Source organism: Patella vulgata, chromosome 5 (genome assembly GCF_932274485.2).
Source record: "Patella vulgata chromosome 5, xgPatVulg1.2, whole genome shotgun sequence".
Classification (NCBI taxonomy): Eukaryota; Metazoa; Mollusca; class Gastropoda; family Patellidae; genus Patella; species Patella vulgata.
The window spans coordinates 64326671-64346621 of record NC_065883.2 but is presented as its reverse complement, the minus strand read 5'-3'; the positions used below and the strand labels follow the sequence as shown (position 1 = coordinate 64346621).

At 35.7% G+C, this 19951-nt stretch overlaps 1 protein-coding gene and 1 long non-coding RNA gene across 3 annotated transcripts; one reads left to right on the top strand and one right to left on the bottom strand.

Moving 5' to 3' along the window:
• Positions 1-3578: 3578 nt before the first annotated feature.
• On the top strand, positions 3579-6534 carry LOC126820328 (uncharacterized). 2 transcript variants are annotated; one of them, XR_007679919.2, is made up of 3 exons: positions 3579-3743; positions 5209-5326; positions 6419-6534. It is a non-coding gene; the product is annotated as an uncharacterized LOC126820328 (long non-coding RNA). The 2 variants fall into 2 exon arrangements; XR_007679920.2 differs by having other exon boundaries at positions 5206-5326.
• A 4143-nt stretch (positions 6535-10677) lies between these two features.
• LOC126820317 (F-box only protein 28) lies at positions 10678-18874 on the bottom strand. The gene is made up of 4 exons (XM_050548182.2): positions 18708-18874; positions 16079-16327; positions 14483-14675; positions 10678-12377 (listed from the first exon to the last, which is right to left on the bottom strand). The coding sequence occupies exons 1-4, from the start codon at positions 18843-18845 to the stop codon at positions 11887-11889; spliced, it is 1071 nt and encodes a 356-aa protein (XP_050404139.1). The 5' UTR covers positions 18846-18874; the 3' UTR covers positions 10678-11886.
• Positions 18875-19951: the final 1077 nt, after the last annotated feature.

Here is a 19951-nt window from a genome sequence, read left to right as displayed (position 1 = left end):
AAAGTATATTACAGATCCTTTATGCATTTTAGATGGGTGAATAATCTCAAAAAGCCCTTGTGTGTATAAGCTGTGTAAAGTATGTTACATAGCCTCTGTGTGTGTGTGTATTAGTATATCACATGTGTATTCGATGTGTAAGGTATGTTACACAGCCTATTGTAAAGTTTATCACACAGCCGATGTGGGTTATATAATTTAAAGCGCTAATACACAGCCTATGTATGTAAAGCATATAACATAGCCTATGTGTATCAGATGTGTGAAGCGAGAGAGAAATGGGGTTTAACGTCCACTCGACACAACTAGGTAATTTCGGGACTAAAATATGGTTCTATTTAATTACATAAATCTCGTGTGCGTAGGAGGACCCAGAGAAAACCCGCGAGGTTGGACAGGCGACCCCAGTCCTTGACGCACCATCGGGGGACAGAACCCACGCCAGTTGACTCAATGACAGATCTTATGATACAACGCGCACGTGTTAACCATTCGACCACCCAACCCCCGTAAAGTATATCACATAGCCTGTATGTATTAGCTGCGTAAAGTATGTCACATAGCCTGTGTGTATTAGCCGTGTTAAGTATATCACATAGCCTGTGTGTATTAGCCGGTTTAATATCACATAGCCTGTGTGTATTAGCGGTGTATAGTGTATCACATAGCCTGTGTGTATTAGCCGGGTTAATATCACATATCCTGTGTGTATTAGCGGTGTATAGTGTATCACATAGCCTGTGTGTATTAGCGGTGTATAGTGTATCACACGGATTTTGTATTAGCGGTGTAAAGTATAATACATGTGTATTAGAGGTATAAAGTATATCACAGAGCTTATGTGTATTATATAGAGTCTGCGTAGGCGAGTGTATACTAGGGGTGTAAAATAGATTCTGTTATAACAGTGGAGTATGATGTTTTTAAATACATAAAGTACATTGGGGTGCGGGGGTCTATGTACATTAGAGGTGTTATGTTTTACTGTCAACAATACAAATAAATAAATAGATGAAGTTGCTATAGAGGTCGAAGATATGACGAAATGTTTGGTTATCTGTCGATATACAATTGCATTGTAAATACATGTATTATTTAAAAAAAAAGAGGGTCTGCCCTCGGACCCCGGGAAAATGAGGTCTGCTCTCAGGCCTCGGGGGGGGGGGGGGGGGACAGCTGAGATTAGGTCGTCTGAGACCTAGGGGGAGCAGCTCTAGATAGACGTTACTATATCTAACCACAATGACTTTCATATGTAGAGTTGTACATGTAAATATGTTATCCAGTATTGAAATATCCTTTTTTTTAAAAAAAAAAAAGGTTATCTGTCGATCGCTACGCATCATTTTTAAAGATATAGCTTCTCATATTTGAGCTATAAAGCTAAGGATCCCGTTGTTCATAGTAGATTATATAGCCATCGAAGATCGAAGTCAATATTTTCTACGATGTCACCTAGGTGGAAGTGGACGTAAAACTCTAGGAACGAACGAACAAACGAAGTCAACTCAAATTCCATTTGCTTATTTAAAATACCACATTTCTATTAAGGTAAAATTCGGTATATCCGAGTGATTTATTATGTCACTCCACCCGCTCACTCTCGGGTTCGTTCCTCGAGATTTTCCGGCCTGATTCCCCCCAAACTGCACGCAGCGATCCATCTACGTCATACTTCGAGATAATGTTCTCAGGCGGAGCTAGCTGTAGACAGGCAGCCTAAGTTTTGGATGGATTTCCCCATGTCAGTGGTGCAGGACGTGGTGGTGGTGGGGATGAGGCTGACAAGAGCAGTGTCTAGCCGAACGGATGGGCGAGCACTGAAAAGTAAACTTGACAACTGGAATTCGAAATAAAAATAGGCCATAGCGCCGCTGTCAGGGCAAACCTCTTCTCATAGCACACTGCTTGGCGTATAACGGTGACCATTAATTCTGCAGTCGGTGCAGAAAAGTAGGACGTTAAGCCCCATTTAATTTCACTTTTCGTCATACTTTGTGCTATTGCTGTGTTACTATACATGATTCTCATAGTTCCGAGAGTTGGATGGCCGATCCGTCTATAACGCCCGCGCTTTAGATCATAAAGTCAGTTATTTCGACCCCACAATCATTGTATGTTATAAGGACTATGGTCACAAGCCTAACCTTGCGCGTTTCCTCAGGTTCCCCCACTTACCTCTCTTTTTTAAAGACACCTGCGCGTAAGCGAATTATTGACATTTCAATCATTGGTTTGCGCTTTTTAGTTTCCCTTTTTTTTATCAGTGTCGAAGTAAGGCTGGCCCTTAAGCTCCCCCCCCCCCCATTAACCCCCATTGCTAATGGCCTGGTTGAATGTACCGTTTGTCGGGCTATGTTCTACGGACCTGGTTGAATGTACCGTTTGTCGGGCTGTGTTCTTAGACACAGAGCAGTTTATTTGTCGTGTGTGCATTGCAATACAACTTTTGAAAAATGATTAAAGGTTGTTTTTTTGTTGAAATGTATAAAGAAATGGCCATGCCGCAGTGCCTGCCCGTTTGATACAAGCTCGATACTGTTTCGAAACGTCCATAGAGTAATATAAAAAGTGGGCGTGTCATACCCCCGATACGCCTACCAACTACAAGCTCGTCCTTATGCTCAAATAAACAATGTCACAACCTGTATTTGAACGCAAACGAGGGGATAACTTTGAGATATACCATCGAAAATTTCCGAATTTGATCAATTTGTATATTATAGTTTCTTTGTACGCCCAGAAGACAATCCCACAAGCTTTTAAAATATGCATCAAGATTTTTTTTTTTACTGTGTCGCGTTCATAACATTAACTGAGAGATAAAGCCGAAATATTGGTTAAATTGCTTTTATATAATCTACCTAGATAATTTGACGCATCTATCAATAAAACAACACTAGGTTGTTTCAAATTAGCCCCAGTGGTAAAAAGGAATAATATGTGAATTTCTGACAAGGAAGTGAAATTTGACCAGTCTGCTAAGCTTCAATATAATTTCAGCGCCAAGTTCTTCGGACTTACGGAATGAGAAATTAAACATTTTCAAATTTAAATCAGAGGTGCAATATAATTTTTAAAGAGGTATTCAATCTGTGTGTAGGCTATAATATATTTATTTCTAATACTTTTCTGGGTAACGTATGTCCACAAATTATATTTACGACTATTTCAACATTTCAACCTTATTAGACTTTCCAGCTTTCCAGCGTATTAATTAAGGAGGGGCGTGTTTATTGGACATACTGGCTTTCTTTAATACTTCTTTCCTTTGATCATTCTCCTATTTCATCTTTCACAGCCAATAGATTGGGACTGAGTTATATAATTTTTCCTTTGACTCTTCAGAAGAAACGGGAGTGATAAATTGACCACCAAATGGCAGAGAGACGGGTCTTAGTTCTATTTATACATCAAATGGGTCTATGGGCGTGGTAAATATGCAACAGATTATGACATGTGATGGACAAATAATCTATGAGCCCTTCCCTGCTCTCGGATTTCATCAGTAAACCCACAGCCAGTTAAACGCGACTAAAAAACTAAGCTCAACCCAGTTATCTCCCATTTCTAAACTTCCGGCAAGAAAGACGTAGCAGACAAGATTGAAGTTACCTGTGTTGACTAGATTTGTTTTACATAATTTTATCACACGACGCAGCTTATGTTTTGAATTTATGTAGCCCTAAGATGTCTCTAAAAGCAGGTTTTCGAATGTTACGACATATACAGCTGTCAAAAAGGTTTGCAAATTAGGCGTCAACGGCTTTACATGCAAAAATCTGAGCATCGTTTTTAAGATTTAGCAGATTTCATCATTGAATTTCATAATGTTTTGGGTTTTTTTTTAAATTAAAAGATATTATCTTTTCGACCAAGCTGAAAAGTAAAAGTGTCGAATTAATTCTAGAAGCATCCATTGCACTTTGAACAAAAAAGCAATTTAGGTTATTGTAATTCATTTATCAAAATGTCTCTTGGTTAGAGACCTAGAAATGGTTCTGGTTACTACTGATGTCTTCCGCCTTACTCCAGCCACAGTAGTGGCTCATTCCTTTGAACAAGTTTTTTTCGTCAAATCACTACAGAAAGGTTACTGGCCTATAGCTTCCTTAATTTACACATAAACTGACCAAAACTGTACTGTGCATAGCTTAACATAATAAACCAATTCCATTGAAATAAAGGTAAAGCCTAATTACCGCATATAATGATATGTACCCGGTACGTGAAATTTCTCGCCTACCGAACTTATTTCAACTGGGCGGTATCATGGCGGCTTTCACATTATAAGAAACATGGCTTTGAAAATGTAGAAGGCATTACCACAAAGAAAAACTGTTTGGTAACTATTTTTGTGGTCCTGTCATCACTATTTGTGATAGAATTACTTATTTCAATACAAACTGTAATGATATGTGTTGACAATTGTGCGTATGAACCTATTTGAATTCGCGTAAAGATTCTTAGACTGTATCAATTGTAGTGTTAAACACAGTTTAAAAATACATTTAATTGTAGCTAGGTTAGACCATGGCCCTTATATTATTATAAGGTCCATGGTTAGATTAGACTATTGAAGAAGTTATTTAGTTAAACTTAGGGCCACATAATTTTTGAAAATCCACTGGCCTCTGCTTAAGTCCTTGTACAGTATTTACTACAACATTTAATGAATATTAAAATGTTAATATCTGACCTGATTTGCCAGAGATTTCACATTCTAAGGTAGATCTATACAGTTAAATTTAAATATCTCTGAATACTCAGTTAAACATGCATTATGCAAGAGCTAAATCTGCCTATTGCAGGTCTTTCTTTAGGCCTGAAATGTTTTCTAAAGTATTAATTAGACATTAATTAACTGATCGAGGCCTTAATCAACTCTCGATGGCATCAGATTTCTCCGATATTAAATAGATTAGAATGGTTCAGCGACTTTGATTTAATCAAATATGGAGGTCCGAGACTTAGCTTCGATCAACCAGTACGGTGGTTGAAATTATTGCACACGTCTGTCAAACCTTCAAAGGCTAATATCTTCACTTGCAATAGAGTAATTTGAATGAAATTTTCAAATTATTTATTTTACATCATCCACTTTCGAACTATTATAGCAAGAATGGCTAGTTCTTTATCTAAATCTTACATAATGTATCTTTAATATATTTTTTAATTTTTTTTTTTTTTTAAAATCGGATATAGCAGTATACGAGCAATGAGACCATTAATTTTGATGCCCTCTCAGCAGATGAGATTTAGTTCACAGGTACCAGAGAAACAAACATCTACAGATGTTCTCCATCTTAGCAAAAACTGCATCAAAGTAAGTTACAGTTAGCTTATACATTTAAAGTAGCTAAGTCTCTAACTCAATATCATCTAAAGTCTTACATGTTGTAAATACAAATTATTTGTCAATTCAAATCAACATTGATGTTGTGATCTTACCAGGAAAAGGCAGGCTTCTGATATCCAATATTTAAGACAAAATAAACAGGTTACCATTGGTACACAAATCATGTACCAAGTGACCAGAAAGAGTGAGGCTAGACATATTCAATTAATCATGTCAAACAGTGACACCATATCTTATCTGGAAAGCATGCACAATAGACTGGAATAACCAGATGCTAGAAATTGCTATTCAGTTGAGACTCGTGCCATATTTCGCTGGACATAACTGATTTAAAAATAGAGTCAAAAAGGAAACAATTGAATGTAAATCAGTTTACATTCAATCAGATTACATTATTATAGGCGTTGCGACCCATTTGGGTCAATTTCTAGGTCCCAAATATTAGCGATTTAGTAATGGTGCGTGATTTGCCGTTTTTGCAAAACATTAAATTTCTCGAGGCTTAATCCACACTAATACAAATACAATGTTCTCAGATTGATTATTTAACATTTAATTAAAGATACATTATGGGAGATTAGATAAAGAGCTGGCAGTTCTCACTATAATAGTTAAAAACTAGATAATGTAAACGGAATATGGTGAAAATTTCAGTCAAATTGATCCACTCTGAACCGAGAATTTAGTGATTGAATTTTTGTCCTAGCCTCGATCATCATTACTAACGTTGGTACGATAAAAAAACATAGTCTAAATTATCCATTTCATGATTAAATCATAAATGAAAGTTGAGCAGCAAATCAGATCCTAATCCAGTAAATATTGCAGGCTAGTGATGACATAGAGGGTTGATTATGGTCTGGATAAGTCAATTAATGTCTAATTAATAATTTAGGTAACATTTCAGGCCTAAAGAAAAACCTGCAATAGGCAGATTTAGCTCTTGCATAATGCATGTTTGAGAAAACAAAATAAAAAAACTTGATTTTAATTGGAGAAAATTTGTAATTGACCTGATGATAATTAAGATGAGGATGTGGACCTATTTTTGTTTTACAGAGGCTCCAGGAAATTTCCGGTGGTAGCAAATTTTTACGTATACAAGTAGAAGGTGGAGGTTGTTCAGGTTTTCAGTATAAATTTGATCTGGATGATACGTTAAATGATGATGACAGGTAATTTCAGGTTTTTAGTGCAAGTTTTATCTGGATGATCAGATAAGGCCATATAAAAAGAAATATTCTAGTTCTTAGATAATCCTGTGTCACTTCAAAAGGAGCACATGACCTGTTTTTATTTCAAAAAATAATTACAGGGTCATTAATTACAGCACATAAATATTTTAACCTGGTTACAAGAAGTAAATCCATAAAAAAATTTGAATGAATCCATAGACTCATTTATCAAGTACACAACCCTGATAAATGTTAAAGGGACAATAACACTCTTGCTGGCTTGACAGCTCCAGAAAATAAAAAAATAGCCTAATTCTAAGTACTAGATGTGTTAGTGTCTTTTCTGATGTGTTAATTATCCATTAAATCCTATTTTACTTGTCCAAAGGGTTCAAAAATATTTTTAAATCCAAGTCACATTTGAAAAGCTTTACGTCAGGCTTTTCAAATCATTTAGTTGAATTTTTCCAATTTTTTAAATTAAGTGTGTTAAGATGAAATTTGTATCATCAATTAATTGGAATATTGTAAAATAGTACAATTTGTTGACCAGAATAAAGATTGGGACATATTATTCAGTTACAACAAGAGTGGTATTAAGCCTTTAATGGCAATCATTAATGATACAGTTCTATAAACAACAATATGATATATAGAAGTCAAGTAGCAATCTTTTGACAAAAAAAACCAAAAAAAATGCACAAAAATAAAAATCTCCCTCCCACATCAAATTTTTGGTAAGAATTGTCTTGAGAACCTGAATATTTTTTTTTGCTTGGCCTAAATGATGAGGACCAGTAATTTCAGGTTTTCAGTATAAATTTGACCTGGTCGATCAGTTAAATGATGACATGTAAAACAAAATTCATTAGGAAGTCAAATAATATAGATGTTGAAGAAATGAGTCTTGACAGAAAGAGAGAGAAACTAGACACCAACTAGGTAATTTCAGGACCAACATCATTCAATTTATTTCAATAACTCGCTTGCACGTAGGAGTTTTCAGTATCAATTTGATCTGGATGATCAGTTAAACGATGACGACAGGTAATTAGGTATTTTTTAAATAATCCTGTGACATCAAGTACACCACTATAAGGGATGAAGATATGATTTGGATTTGGAACAAAAAAATAATCAAAATAGAAAAAAAAACCTCCAGTCATTTTTCCTGTCAATTATCTATATCTCAGTATATTATTTAGAATTTAGGATATGTTCATTGCTAAACAGGTTTAGGTATATTAAAAGAACTTAGGGATGGAAGTAAAATTTGCATTTGGAACAAAATGTTCAAACGGTCATATTCTATGAAATTCATGTTATTGTTTTGCTTCTTCAGAATTAGCAATTTCTGAAACATCTCTTCATCTAGTTCTTATATGTCTAAACCAATAGAAAAGTGTTTTATAGATATACGGCTCATCCTAAAAACTATAAATCTTAAAAAACGGCAATACTATATACTGGAAAACACCGGAAAACACCATTTTATACTGAATACCGGAAAACACCGGAAAAACACTAAACACACTAAATACCGGAAAATACCCTAAATAGGTAACATGAAGACTGGCACCCTAAATAGGTAACCCGGAGCCTGGTCCTCTGTGTGCCTGGGTTAGGATTAGGTTTATAGCATAGCCCCTCCGGGTTACCTATTTAGGGTGTTTTCCGGTATTTAGTGTGTTTTCCGGTATTTAGTGTTTTTCCAGTGTTTTCCGGTATATAGTATAGCCCCTAAAAAAGACAATGTTGTATTTTCATAAAAAAATCAACTTTGTGTTATTATAATTAAAAATATTGTCTTGTGAATTTCTTCTACAGTATGGGTAATATTTATTATCAGTGCATTACTTTAGACTTATATTTTATTTACAGAATATTTGAAGAAGATGGAGCTAAAGTTGTAGTTGATGTAGAATCATTAGAATATGTCAAAGGATCGACAATAGATTTTCATCAAGAATTAATACGATCAGCATTTCAGGTTGTGAGCAATCCTAAAGCAGAACAAGGATGTTCTTGTGGGGCCTCATTCTCAGTTAAACTTTGATAATGAGTCTTGTATAAATTATCTCTTGGAAGGACTAGAACTGAAGACTGTGCTTTAATAACTCTGTGAAAAATCACATCCAGAGATTTAAACTGCTTGGTTAGAGTACTACAACTTATGTATAATTGTTAATGCATTAGCAGTCAACTAATGACACAGTGTATCTAATGTCTTAAAGACACTAATGTGTAATAACTAGTTATTATTTCTCCAGTTTAATATGATATAAGCAGTATTTTATGCAAGTTTATCCCTTTACTGATCTGAAGTAATCAAACATAATTTGAATGTTGCTGTGATAAATGTATATAAATTGGATGAAGTAAAGAATTCTACACAGATTTGTCAGTGTTATGTAAAGGATTCATAAGGGGAAATAACTCTTTAAGGTAAAATTAAACAATATAGTGACTTTGTGGATGAAAATTTTCCTGGCCAGAGAACAGAAAGTAAGAAGCAAACAGTATCTCCTTAATCCTAAAATGAATAAAGCACTCATTACTTACTTACATAAATATCTTTTTATAAATTTTTTTTATCACTCCGCTTAACCTAAACAGAAAATGCTCGTATCAAATTAGTGAAGGTATTGTTTATGTAATGAACCTATACACCAAGTTTCATTGTGTTCCTTCCAAAGCATTGACAAATCAAGTTTGCTTACCTCTGCAGAAAATGCTTATCCCAATCTCGATCACTTCGGGACTAACATATGGTTCAATTATATTTTAATAATTGCTTGTGCATACAGGTGGGAGGAAACCTGAGCACCCGGAGAAAAGAGGAACAATATTGGAACATGACTGTTGTCAAAAATCAAAACCGACTGAAAAACCAGAACTGGACTGGACATATGAGTGGACAGGTGACTCTACTTGTCAGTTACAAACTGGGAATCAAAACCACACCATTTGACATGTTCGTTCATATGGCATCCCAATCCCCCCCCACTCAAACAATTTTGTGTAGGTAATATAAATGATCCAGATATACTGGAACACATTTTGAAACACATTTTGAAACACAAACACTCTGCTTCTAATTACCACCAGTGTTTATAATAGGTACAGTAAACTTTGCATAAGTCGGATCTAAGTGGACTGACCAGTTTTATCCGAGTTAAGTGAAGATCCGAGTTAGCCGAAGACCGAAATTCAATCTTAGCTCGATTAGAAATAAACTGCAAGAGTCGGATAATAAATGATTCAAAGGCACATTTCAAGCTTTTGTTCGTATGTACGAGTAGATAACTTCCGTTTTGTCGCCGTCTTTTGTAAAATGTCCTAAATTTTTCTGGAAAGTATCTCATACAGCAGACAGCGAGTTTCAAATTTTCCAGGAAAATTCTATTATTGCGTCGCGTCAAATAGGCTGACTTGAGTCAAAATGATAGGGGAAAGTATTTTGGGGCTCTGTGCATGGAATACCTAACCTCGTTTTAGACGAAACTGACTTAGTCAAATTCTGAACATTCTACCTATCCGACTTCGGCGAAGGAAAAAAGCCAGAATTAGATCAAATGGACTGAACATTTTGAACCGACTTACGCACAGAAATTTAATAAGAAAAATGTGCAGGATCAAAGGGTCCAAACGATTTTATCCGAGTTGAGTGAAGATCCAACTTATGTGAAGTTTACTGTACTTCAAATTTCAAACCTTCTGTAAATTCATACACCTAGAAACCAAACATCCTCTGTGTGCAATGTGGTATTTTTCTGTTCTACTCCATTAACACCAGGGTCCATTCAAGGGGGGTGGGGGGGGGAGAGACACATAGTAAAATCTCTGTCCTTGATAATTGTGCTATTATTATCAGCCAATCAAAAGATTTCATAAATAAAAGGCGAGGGGTAGAGGAACAGGCATTTTATTGCAACTAAAATTGCTGAATTGTTTTTGCAAAATTTTATGAGGCATTGTTTTGTGTGTATGTCACTTCTTTGATATCAAATACTCTTAACCGATTGCCAACCACTATCAATTCACCATGACATTTGGAATTAGTGTTGGCACTTATGCATTGCTTTGTGTTTTTTCTCTGTTGTCTGGTATTCTTGCACTGTTTAGAAAAGCTGTTGTACAAAATAGAATGGATTTATTTATTTATCTGGCTGACACACTATAAACAGTTACATTTATATCATTGTTAGTATATAAAATAAAACGGAAATCAAATTTCACTAACTTCTCATGCAGAAAATAAAACTTAACAACATGTGCCTTACCAATCATGTATTATACTGATGGTAATCACTAATTGTGTGTTATCCCCATGGTAAACACCAATTATGTGTTTTACTGATGGTAAGCACCAATCATGTGCCATACTGATGGTAATCACCAATCACGTTCCGGCCTTATGGTAATCACTAATCATGTTCCGACCTTATGGTATTCACCAATCGTGTGTTTAATGATGGTAATCACCAATCGTGTGTCATACTGATGGCAATCACCTTTTATACTGAAGGTAATCGCTACCAATAATGTGTCACTGATGGTAATCACCGACCATGTGCCATACTCATGGTAATCACCACGTGTTATCCTAATGGCTATTGTATGCCATACTGCTGATAATCACCAAACATGTGTTATACTGACTATGTACCATCCTTCTTGTAATCACTATGTGTTATCCCAATGGCAATGATGTGCCATAGTGTAGCAGCCATAGGCCTACTAATGGTAATAATCAATGTGTCCTATATTGATGGTAATCAACAATCATGTGTCATATTTATGGTAGTAATCACCATGTGTTATCCCGATGGTAATTGTGTGCCATACTCTTCGTAATCATCAATCATGGGTTTTCCTGATGGTAATCACCAATTGTATCCTCCCATACTGATGGTTATCACAAATTATTTCTTGCAATTATAGAATATTCATGGTTGTGCCTTTGTTGTCAACAGAGGCAAATAATTGGATATCTGACATAATTTTTAATATTGTTTTACTAATCGCAGGAGATGGAGAACTGGAATTCACTGTGGTTTAATCAGTTATGCTGGAAATGGGGGGAAAAGCTCACTTTTCTTTTCACACCCCAAAAACTGTTACCGACTTAATGCAGAAACTTGTGAATACTTAGAAATACAACATGATTTGAAGTTATCATACTACAGTATTCTAATAGGATTCTTCAAGGCTGAACCAACCAGATGCAGAAACACATAAAACTACTGATAAATATAACATGATTTGAGGTTAGCATATTGCAGTATTTTTACAGGATTCTTCAAGCTGTTTTGTGAAGCAAGCAAGATTCTGACAAATTATATATATAAGTTATTTCTTGGCTCTTTTCCGTAACTTGACATAGGATGAAGACGGTTCATCATCTTTAGTATCATTGCTAACCTTCCTCTTTGAAGTTCTAACAGGTTTCTTTGATACAGATAATGGTATGGCGACAGCAGTAGCACTGGTATCAATTCCAAAATCAATTCCCGACATCGTGGTTTCTGTCCAAGATTTTAATTTAGGTATAGCAGAGAAGATATCTGTAAATTTTTTATCGCATAACAACATTTTTTGAGTCATATCGGCTATTTTGGTATCCTGTCGATTAAGTCGAGATGTTAATTCAGCTAATTTCTTATCTTGTTCCATTATTAATTTACGCTGTTCATTTACTTTGGTCTTCGATTGCCTTAATCCCTTCTTTAAAGTCTTTATCATGGTGTTTAGAGGTTGGAAAGGTGGAAATACAGCATCTGGGGTTCGTGGACTGTGAACCCAGCGAATCTGACCCGGGCTTGAACTCGTTGAAATGGACTCTGTAAAAATAATTATATGGCAAGGTAAATCAATACATCCCAAAACAATAATATCGGTTGACAATAACGGGCTTGAACTCGTTGAAATGGACTCGGTAAAAATAATTATATGACATGGTAAATCAATAAATCCCAAACAATAATATCGGGTGACAATAACATATTTCAAATTAATAAGGTTGAAAATAAATTCATGATGCTGAATTTCTAAATATCTTTCCTACAAAGCTAAGACTTGATTGTTACGTATATTACAGTATAAAACCCCTTCATGAAGAATAGTCTATTTCTATTAAAAGATTATTATTACTATATTTGTCTTAGACACATGAAGATGGCTCTATGAGAGAGTTTGAGTTTAATGTCCACTGGACACAAACTAGGTCATTTGGGGACAAACAGATGGTTCACTTTTATTTCAACAATTCATTGCACATAGGGGTTTTTAGTTGTGGGAGGAGGCAACCAGATGACCTGCAGAAAACTGAAATCAATAGACACCAATGTAAACTTTAAATGGCCATAATTTACGTTATATGGTAATTGATTGAATTGTCAATATCAGATTTAGATAAAGAGAGGCCCTACGCTATTCTCTCAATTCCACACCCTCAAGACTAGAAGAAGTTGAATATGTATTTTAAAGACAACTGAGCATACATTATATGGTAATTGATTGATTTAAATATTGTTTTGATCAAATTGTTTCTGATTGTCAGTGCCTGATTTAGATGAAGTGAGGCCCTAGGCTATTCTCCCAATCCCCCAACCATCATGACTAGAGGAGGTTGAATATGTATTTTAAAGTAAACACAACCAAGCAAAGCTGACGGTGATGGCAGTGTTTTTTTACTGCAGTGCATGCAAGAAAGGCCTATGACTGTCAAAAAAAATATTATACACCTTAAACCAGAGGCAGCCTAGATCTTAAGACCCAGGAGTCAGTCTGCCAAGGTAATTCTGCCACTCTTGATTGTGTATGGTCTTAACTATATATTCAACTTTTATTCTGGCATATTGGAGCTTTAAAAGTTCAGCAATATTGTATAGACAGTGATATATTGTATAGATAATGTATAGTCCTTGTGACGTCACCTGTCAATCAACCATATTAAGGGTGTAATTGAAAAATTGAAAAGCATTTTTGAGTGTCCGATATTTAAAAATTGATATGTCGAATAATTTTAACCAGATTGATGTGAACTTGCTGTAATGTGTACATAGTAACTACTGGCTATAAGTACATAAAATCTAGATTTATCATCTTATGTGGTCGGTCTTTAAGGTGTGGCATCCAAGGTAAATATACATAAATGGAATGAAACTGGGTCTAGTTAATGTCCTACTGTTCTGCAATTTCTTGGCTAATAAAGACAGGAATACACTATAGTGACTAGTTACGTGGTAGACAAAAACCTACAAATTGTGTTATGAAGAAATGCTATGGTGCCGTATCAGTTTATTTTGGTTGCAGCATTTTCTGATACTGGCAATAGTAGAAAAATGCTTATATTTTTGATCATCGACTGATGAAACACGAACGTTTCATCGAATAAACGAAGATAGTAATTTATTCAGTATTACTGACGTGAACTTGAAAGCTGGTACGTGAATTAAATATGGAAAATTTTCAAATGGTGTACTTAATTGTCGTTATTTTTGTGGTAATCACATACGTCAGAATACGACATTCTTCATAACAAATTACCAATAATTATTTTTGTGGAAGTCTCGTTATATTAAAGGGGGAGAGAGAGAGAGAAATGGGGTTTAACGTCCACTCGACACAAACTAGGTCATTTCGGGACTAACACATGGATCAATTTTATTTCAATAATTTGTTTGCGCGCAAGGGTCTTTAGCAGTGGGAGGAAACCGGAGGACCCAGAGAAAACCCACAAGGTTAGACAGGCGACCCTACTCCTTGTCACGTTCAACCGGGGAATAGAAACCCCGCCGGTTGACTCAATGACAGACCGTATGATACAGCGCGCGTGTGTTAACCATTCGGCTATCCAACCCCCCTGAACAGAAAGGGATCTTTAAATTGTACACAGAACCTTGGTTTTTCATTCCTTCTGAATGACTAGGGTATAAATACAAACCTAAAGCTTCTTCTACAAAACTGGTAGAAGGTCCTGGTAACTGTTGTTTTAATATAGGTACTATGCATTCATCAAAATGTTCCATAGCCATTGAAGATATATCACGAAGCTCTTGTAGAAATTCATGAGCTCTTGGAGGCTTTTTGTCTATACATTGCAAGGTTCTCAAGATCCAAAACAATTCATCTAAAACCTGCAAAAGAAAAAAATGGCCAATTCATTCATCAAATGTAAGGTTTATCATAATAATAATAATAACCAGCAGCTGCCAGGCAGGATACGCCCACATTTTCGAGAGATGGATAGAGAACAAGCTAAAAAGAAAGTGATTTTTCCTTCAATCAAGGGCCATAATTCAGGAAATTACAATTCGATATGCGCAAATATCGAAAGGAACCGAGATCTTTGTGTTATAAACTTACATTTCAAGTTTCAACAAAATCGGATAAAAATTGTGACCTCCATAGGATCCACAACCTTGATATACCATATTTTTACGCTATTTGCGAACGAAGGGCGGCCATTTTGTCTGTCCGTTTTGAGCCAATTTTTCACGATTATGGTGTAACGGTGATATTATAATACGTTTTTTTAAATCGAATAAAAATTATGACCTTTATAGGGTCCACAAGCTAAAAACGCGATTTTTCGTACAATCAGGGGCCATAATTCAGGAAGTTACGGTCCGATATGCGCGAATATCGAAAGGAACCGAGATTTTGGGGTTATAAACTTACATTTCAAGCTTCAACAAAATCGGATAAAAATTGTGACCTCTATAGGGTCCACAACCTTGATATACCATATTTTTACGCTATTTGAGAACGAGGGGCGGCCATTTTGTCTGTCAGTTTTGGGCCGATTTTCACGAAATTGAACTCAACCATCGTTAGGGTGTAACGGTGATATAATAATACGCTTTTTTACAGTGTTCACAAGCTAAAAACGTGATTTTTCGTACAATCAGGGGCCATAATCCATGAAGTTACAGTCCGATACATGCCAATATCGAAAGGAACCGAGATCTTAGGGTGATAAACCTATATTTCAAGTTTCATTGAAATCGGATAACAATTGTGACCTGTAGACTGTTCACAAACAATTGTGGACGGACGGACGGACAGGGGCGACGACAATATACGTCCACATAAAAATGTGGGCGTATAATAAAAGTCTTCATCCTTATAATACATAGGTAATTGAAATCTATTAAATAAAGCCTTGTATTCATGACCCAGTGTATATTATTGTCTTCCCTGTCTGTCGGCAACAATTGCTTGTGGACGCTCTATGGTCTAAAGTTACAAGATGTGTTATCTGATTGGTATGAAATTCATAAATACACAGTGTCAATGTTCACATGCATTTCAAATAACCTTGATGTCTACTAACAATTAATATCAAAAGGTTTGGTCTTGAAGTATAACTTCCGGTTCAAAATGACAGGTTTTTTTCCACTTTAATAGGTACAGTATTGGATGTTACTATACTCAATAATTCATGGTGTAACTTGATTGTTGTCATGACAAGGCAGGACAAAACATACCGAAACATGTCAGTACTCCTTCGGAGTTCTAGTATTTATATATTTCTTACCTTTCCTGGTATAAAACAGCAGAGATCGGAATCAATGTATTTGGTGAAAGTCATGGATAAAAGAGATAATCTGGTTTCTACAGCTGATAGAATATTTACATGTCTTGCAAGTGGATGACTGTGTCTCTCTGACTCACGTCTAGGAAGTTTGCTTTTCACTTGTTTTTGAATTTGACTATGATACTGATCAACTTTCCTGAATCCATCTGTTAAACGCATTTTACATAAGGAGTTGAACATCTGGCATACCTTTTAAAAAAAACCAAATAAAATATAGTTCAACATATTAATATTTGAGATAAAAACCAAAAAAGTCAACAGTGCATAAGAACTGCTCAGATGAACAAGCCAACAGTGAAGCTGATGCCCCCCTCCAATATCCCCAAAATATAGATGACAAATACTAATTAGTTGCACATTTATCTTTTTGAAAAGTATCGAGCTACGAGATTGAATAGATTAGCAGAAAATGTTAATCATTGAACTCAGTCAAGACATTCACCTAATGAACACCTACCCCAAGTTTAAAAATTCTACTGCATTTAAAACCAGAATTCTTATGTTCCAAAGTCTTGAACAATCAAATTGTTATAGCTACTTAGCCTAGACAGAAGATTATCATCATCGAACTTAGTCAAGGTGTTGGTATAATGAATTTATAGAATGGGTTTCATCACTCCCATCCAATTAGAACCAAAGTTATTGTGTTCCAAATTTATAGAATGGGTTTGATCACTCCCATCCAATTAGAACCAAAGTTATCGTGTTCCAAAGTCTTAACCAATCAAATTAGGGGGAAATGTGCATGATTAAACACTGTCAAGGCATTCACCTAATAAACCCCAACACCAAATTTGAACATTCTACCTCATTTGGAAGGGGAGTTGTTGTGTTTCAAAGTCTCGACTAGTCAGATTGAAGTACCTACTTAACCTAAGCAGAAAATGTTCATCATCGAACTAAGTCAAGGTATTGGTGTAATGAAACTATACACAAAGTTTCACCAATCCCACTCAATTAGAATCAAAATCAAGCTCCAATTTCTCAACCAATCAAATTACTTATCGCTCTGCTTACCCTCAGCAGAAAATGCTCATTATCGTACTTAGACAAGGTATTGATATAATGAAACTATACACAAAGTTTCATCACTCTCACTCAAATAGATTCATGTAAGTAGTCATGTCCCAAAGCATCAACCAATATTTTGTCAACTTGTCTAAATATATCTCGTTTTTTTTTGTTTTTTTTTAATTAAATTGATCAACAAACGAGTTACACGTCACAGATCCTCCACCAAATCTATACCTGCCTATTTGGACATTTTAATGGATTTATACTCTTAACCAGGAATTTACTGTTGACGAGAATTACCTTAAAACCACAGTCAGCAGTCACTACAAGGAAAACTCAAGGATGATTCATACAGAGTGATGCCCGGACAAGAGCCAACTACCCCAGCGGAACACTAGGTTGTGTCACCAAGATGATGAAAGATCAACATGCTTTCAATGCCGCATAGAATTTAGCACAGCATAGTCGATATACCTCACCAGAAGTATCTACGAAACAGTGACTCTCACACCCGAGGCTAACACAGATTCTACCAGTAGAGAATCCAAGATGACACCTACAACAACTCATTCTTACCCAAAACAGTTAGAGACTGGAACTAGTTTCCAGCAAGAGTAGAGTCAGCCACCTCCCTAGAAGAGATTAGATCATTCCTTTGAGAGCAATCCACTTCGTCAGACTAGTGTCACTTTTGTAAATAGTTTTAACCCTCACGGCCACGCTCAGTTTAAAATGTACATTGTTAACTTGTTAAGCTGAGCATCATCACCATGCTATGCCTTTCATTGAACTATTTATGGTCTGAGAAGATCTAGCTTGTTTGGTATTACTATAATCTACGCTGGTCTGTCAGGTTATATTTTTATTGAATTGATCAACAAACGAGTTAGGCCTACACATCAGATCCTCTTCTGAAACTATACCCATGAATTTGGACTTTTTTACATAGTTACAATGTTAACCAGTTTAGATTACATGTAGATCTAGTTTGTTTGGTACTATATTTAACTTTCATGAAAATCTATAACGGTATATTTCTCTGCTCTTAATCCGTCCAGCATGATATTCATATGATATTGCACGCAGACATATCATGTCACCAGAAGGCAAACTGTTTACTTTTTTATTTGTTGGGATGAATCAAAACTAAAAGTGGTCATGTGCATATCGTAGGCCTAGATAGAACCTTGAAGATTCTCTTATAGCCTAATTGGAAATCGAAATGGAGGAGGGCTCAGTAGGCACTATCTGGTGGGTAAAAATCCCCTTTAGGTTAGGCCCTTGACCTTATCATTTTATGCCTTATCTTATAATAGCCTACATGTACATTACTGCAGGACATATTATGACCGTTTTCATCGGCATGGTGGATGTTGTGAACGATGTCAAGCCCCATTTCAATTCATTTTTTTTTAGAAAACGTCCCTTTAAAAAGACTAGAATAGTTAGTTTTGATTACGTCATTTGGGTATTTCCCGGAAGTGCTAAGAATAAATCAATGAATATAATTAAGCAAAGAAATGTCATAATAAATCATTATTAACTTGACCAGTACCTTTCTAAGTTCAGCTAATTGTGCATAACTACAATATGAGAATATTTTCATCATTACATGTTGTGGCAAAAGAAGCAAATCCGGATAATCCATTGTGTTTAGATCGTCATTGAATTTCTCTCTAAATGCGGCGGCCATCTTTGTAACTTTACATTGGCAAGGGACATCACTCTCCGCTTAGGTCAAGAGGAATTAATAAACTACGTTCGAGGTATTAAACTAAAAACGTGACCTTTTAATTCAGTTAGATCATAGCCTGATGAGTCGGAATGTATTCATTTGGAAGGGGTCCTGCCAAAATTAATACTGCAGCAAGAAATGTGAGAAGTCTACCGAAACAAAGAGACAACACAGACTCATCGGAATCGAATTCTAAGAGATTTATGAATTCGCCGAAGCCCACGTTCAATGGCAATAAGGTCAATAATATAACAATATCCAACAGCGAACCAGTGGAATTTTCGTCTCCACAGCACGAAGAAATCTCTAAATATTTATCAGAGAATTGGCACAAAGTTTGCAAAGAATGTGAAATTAGCAAGAAAAAAGATCAAGAAAGTGGACCTTTGTGGTATAGAGAGAAAACACCAAATCCGAAATTATCAGACTTTGAAGCATTTGATTTGGATGAATGGTGGAGAGAAAGATATCTGCAGAAAGCCAATGCCTTATGAACTCCGAAATCAGAACTCAAAAACTGTGCTTGTGAACTCATTGTAATATACATTTTATCACTGATTCAGATTATTTTAATGTAGGCCTATATATACAATAAATATTTTAATTTTTTTTTGCATATTGTTTTTCATCATGTGCAAATTTTCCCATTGAGGAATATTTACATGGATATTATATGCCTCATGTATACAAGGTATGCGGTGCTAACAGGAGCTAACTGGTACGGGTTTGGGTTAAAAACCTTGAAGGTCAAAACATCTGTGGTCTAAATGTCCCACATTAGCGCTCATATAAGCTTACATGCCCTAGCTGGTCACACATGGAAGGATATTCAACAAATTTGATGTTTAATGTTGAAAGTTTAATGATATGGAACCAACAGACTGATTGGTGTAGAAATAACCAAGATAGGCTACTACCTCCTAAGTGACTTAATAGTAGTTCATTGAAAGCTGTGTGAGTACATTAAAACAATGGTGTACAGGGGCCAACTCCTGTCATCGATATAATCCACGGTGGAAGCGGACGTAAAGCCTTAAACAAGCAACCAACCAAGCAGGGGCCAG

What these genes read in the sequence shown, in the direction of transcription:
- LOC126820317 (XM_050548182.2), bottom strand. Translation starts at nt 18,845, where the DNA reads ATGGCCGCCGCATTTAGAGAGAAATTCAATGACGATCTAAACACAATG. An exon ending in GCTGTTTTATACCAGGAAAG is followed by an intron (nt 14,676 to 16,078) that starts GTAAGAAATATA and finishes TTTCTTTTGCAG; the next exon opens with GTTTTAGATGAATTGTTTTG. An exon ending in TTTTGTAGAAGAAGCTTTAG is followed by an intron (nt 12,378 to 14,482) that starts GTTTGTATTTAT and finishes TTATTTTTACAG; the next exon opens with AGTCCATTTCAACGAGTTCA.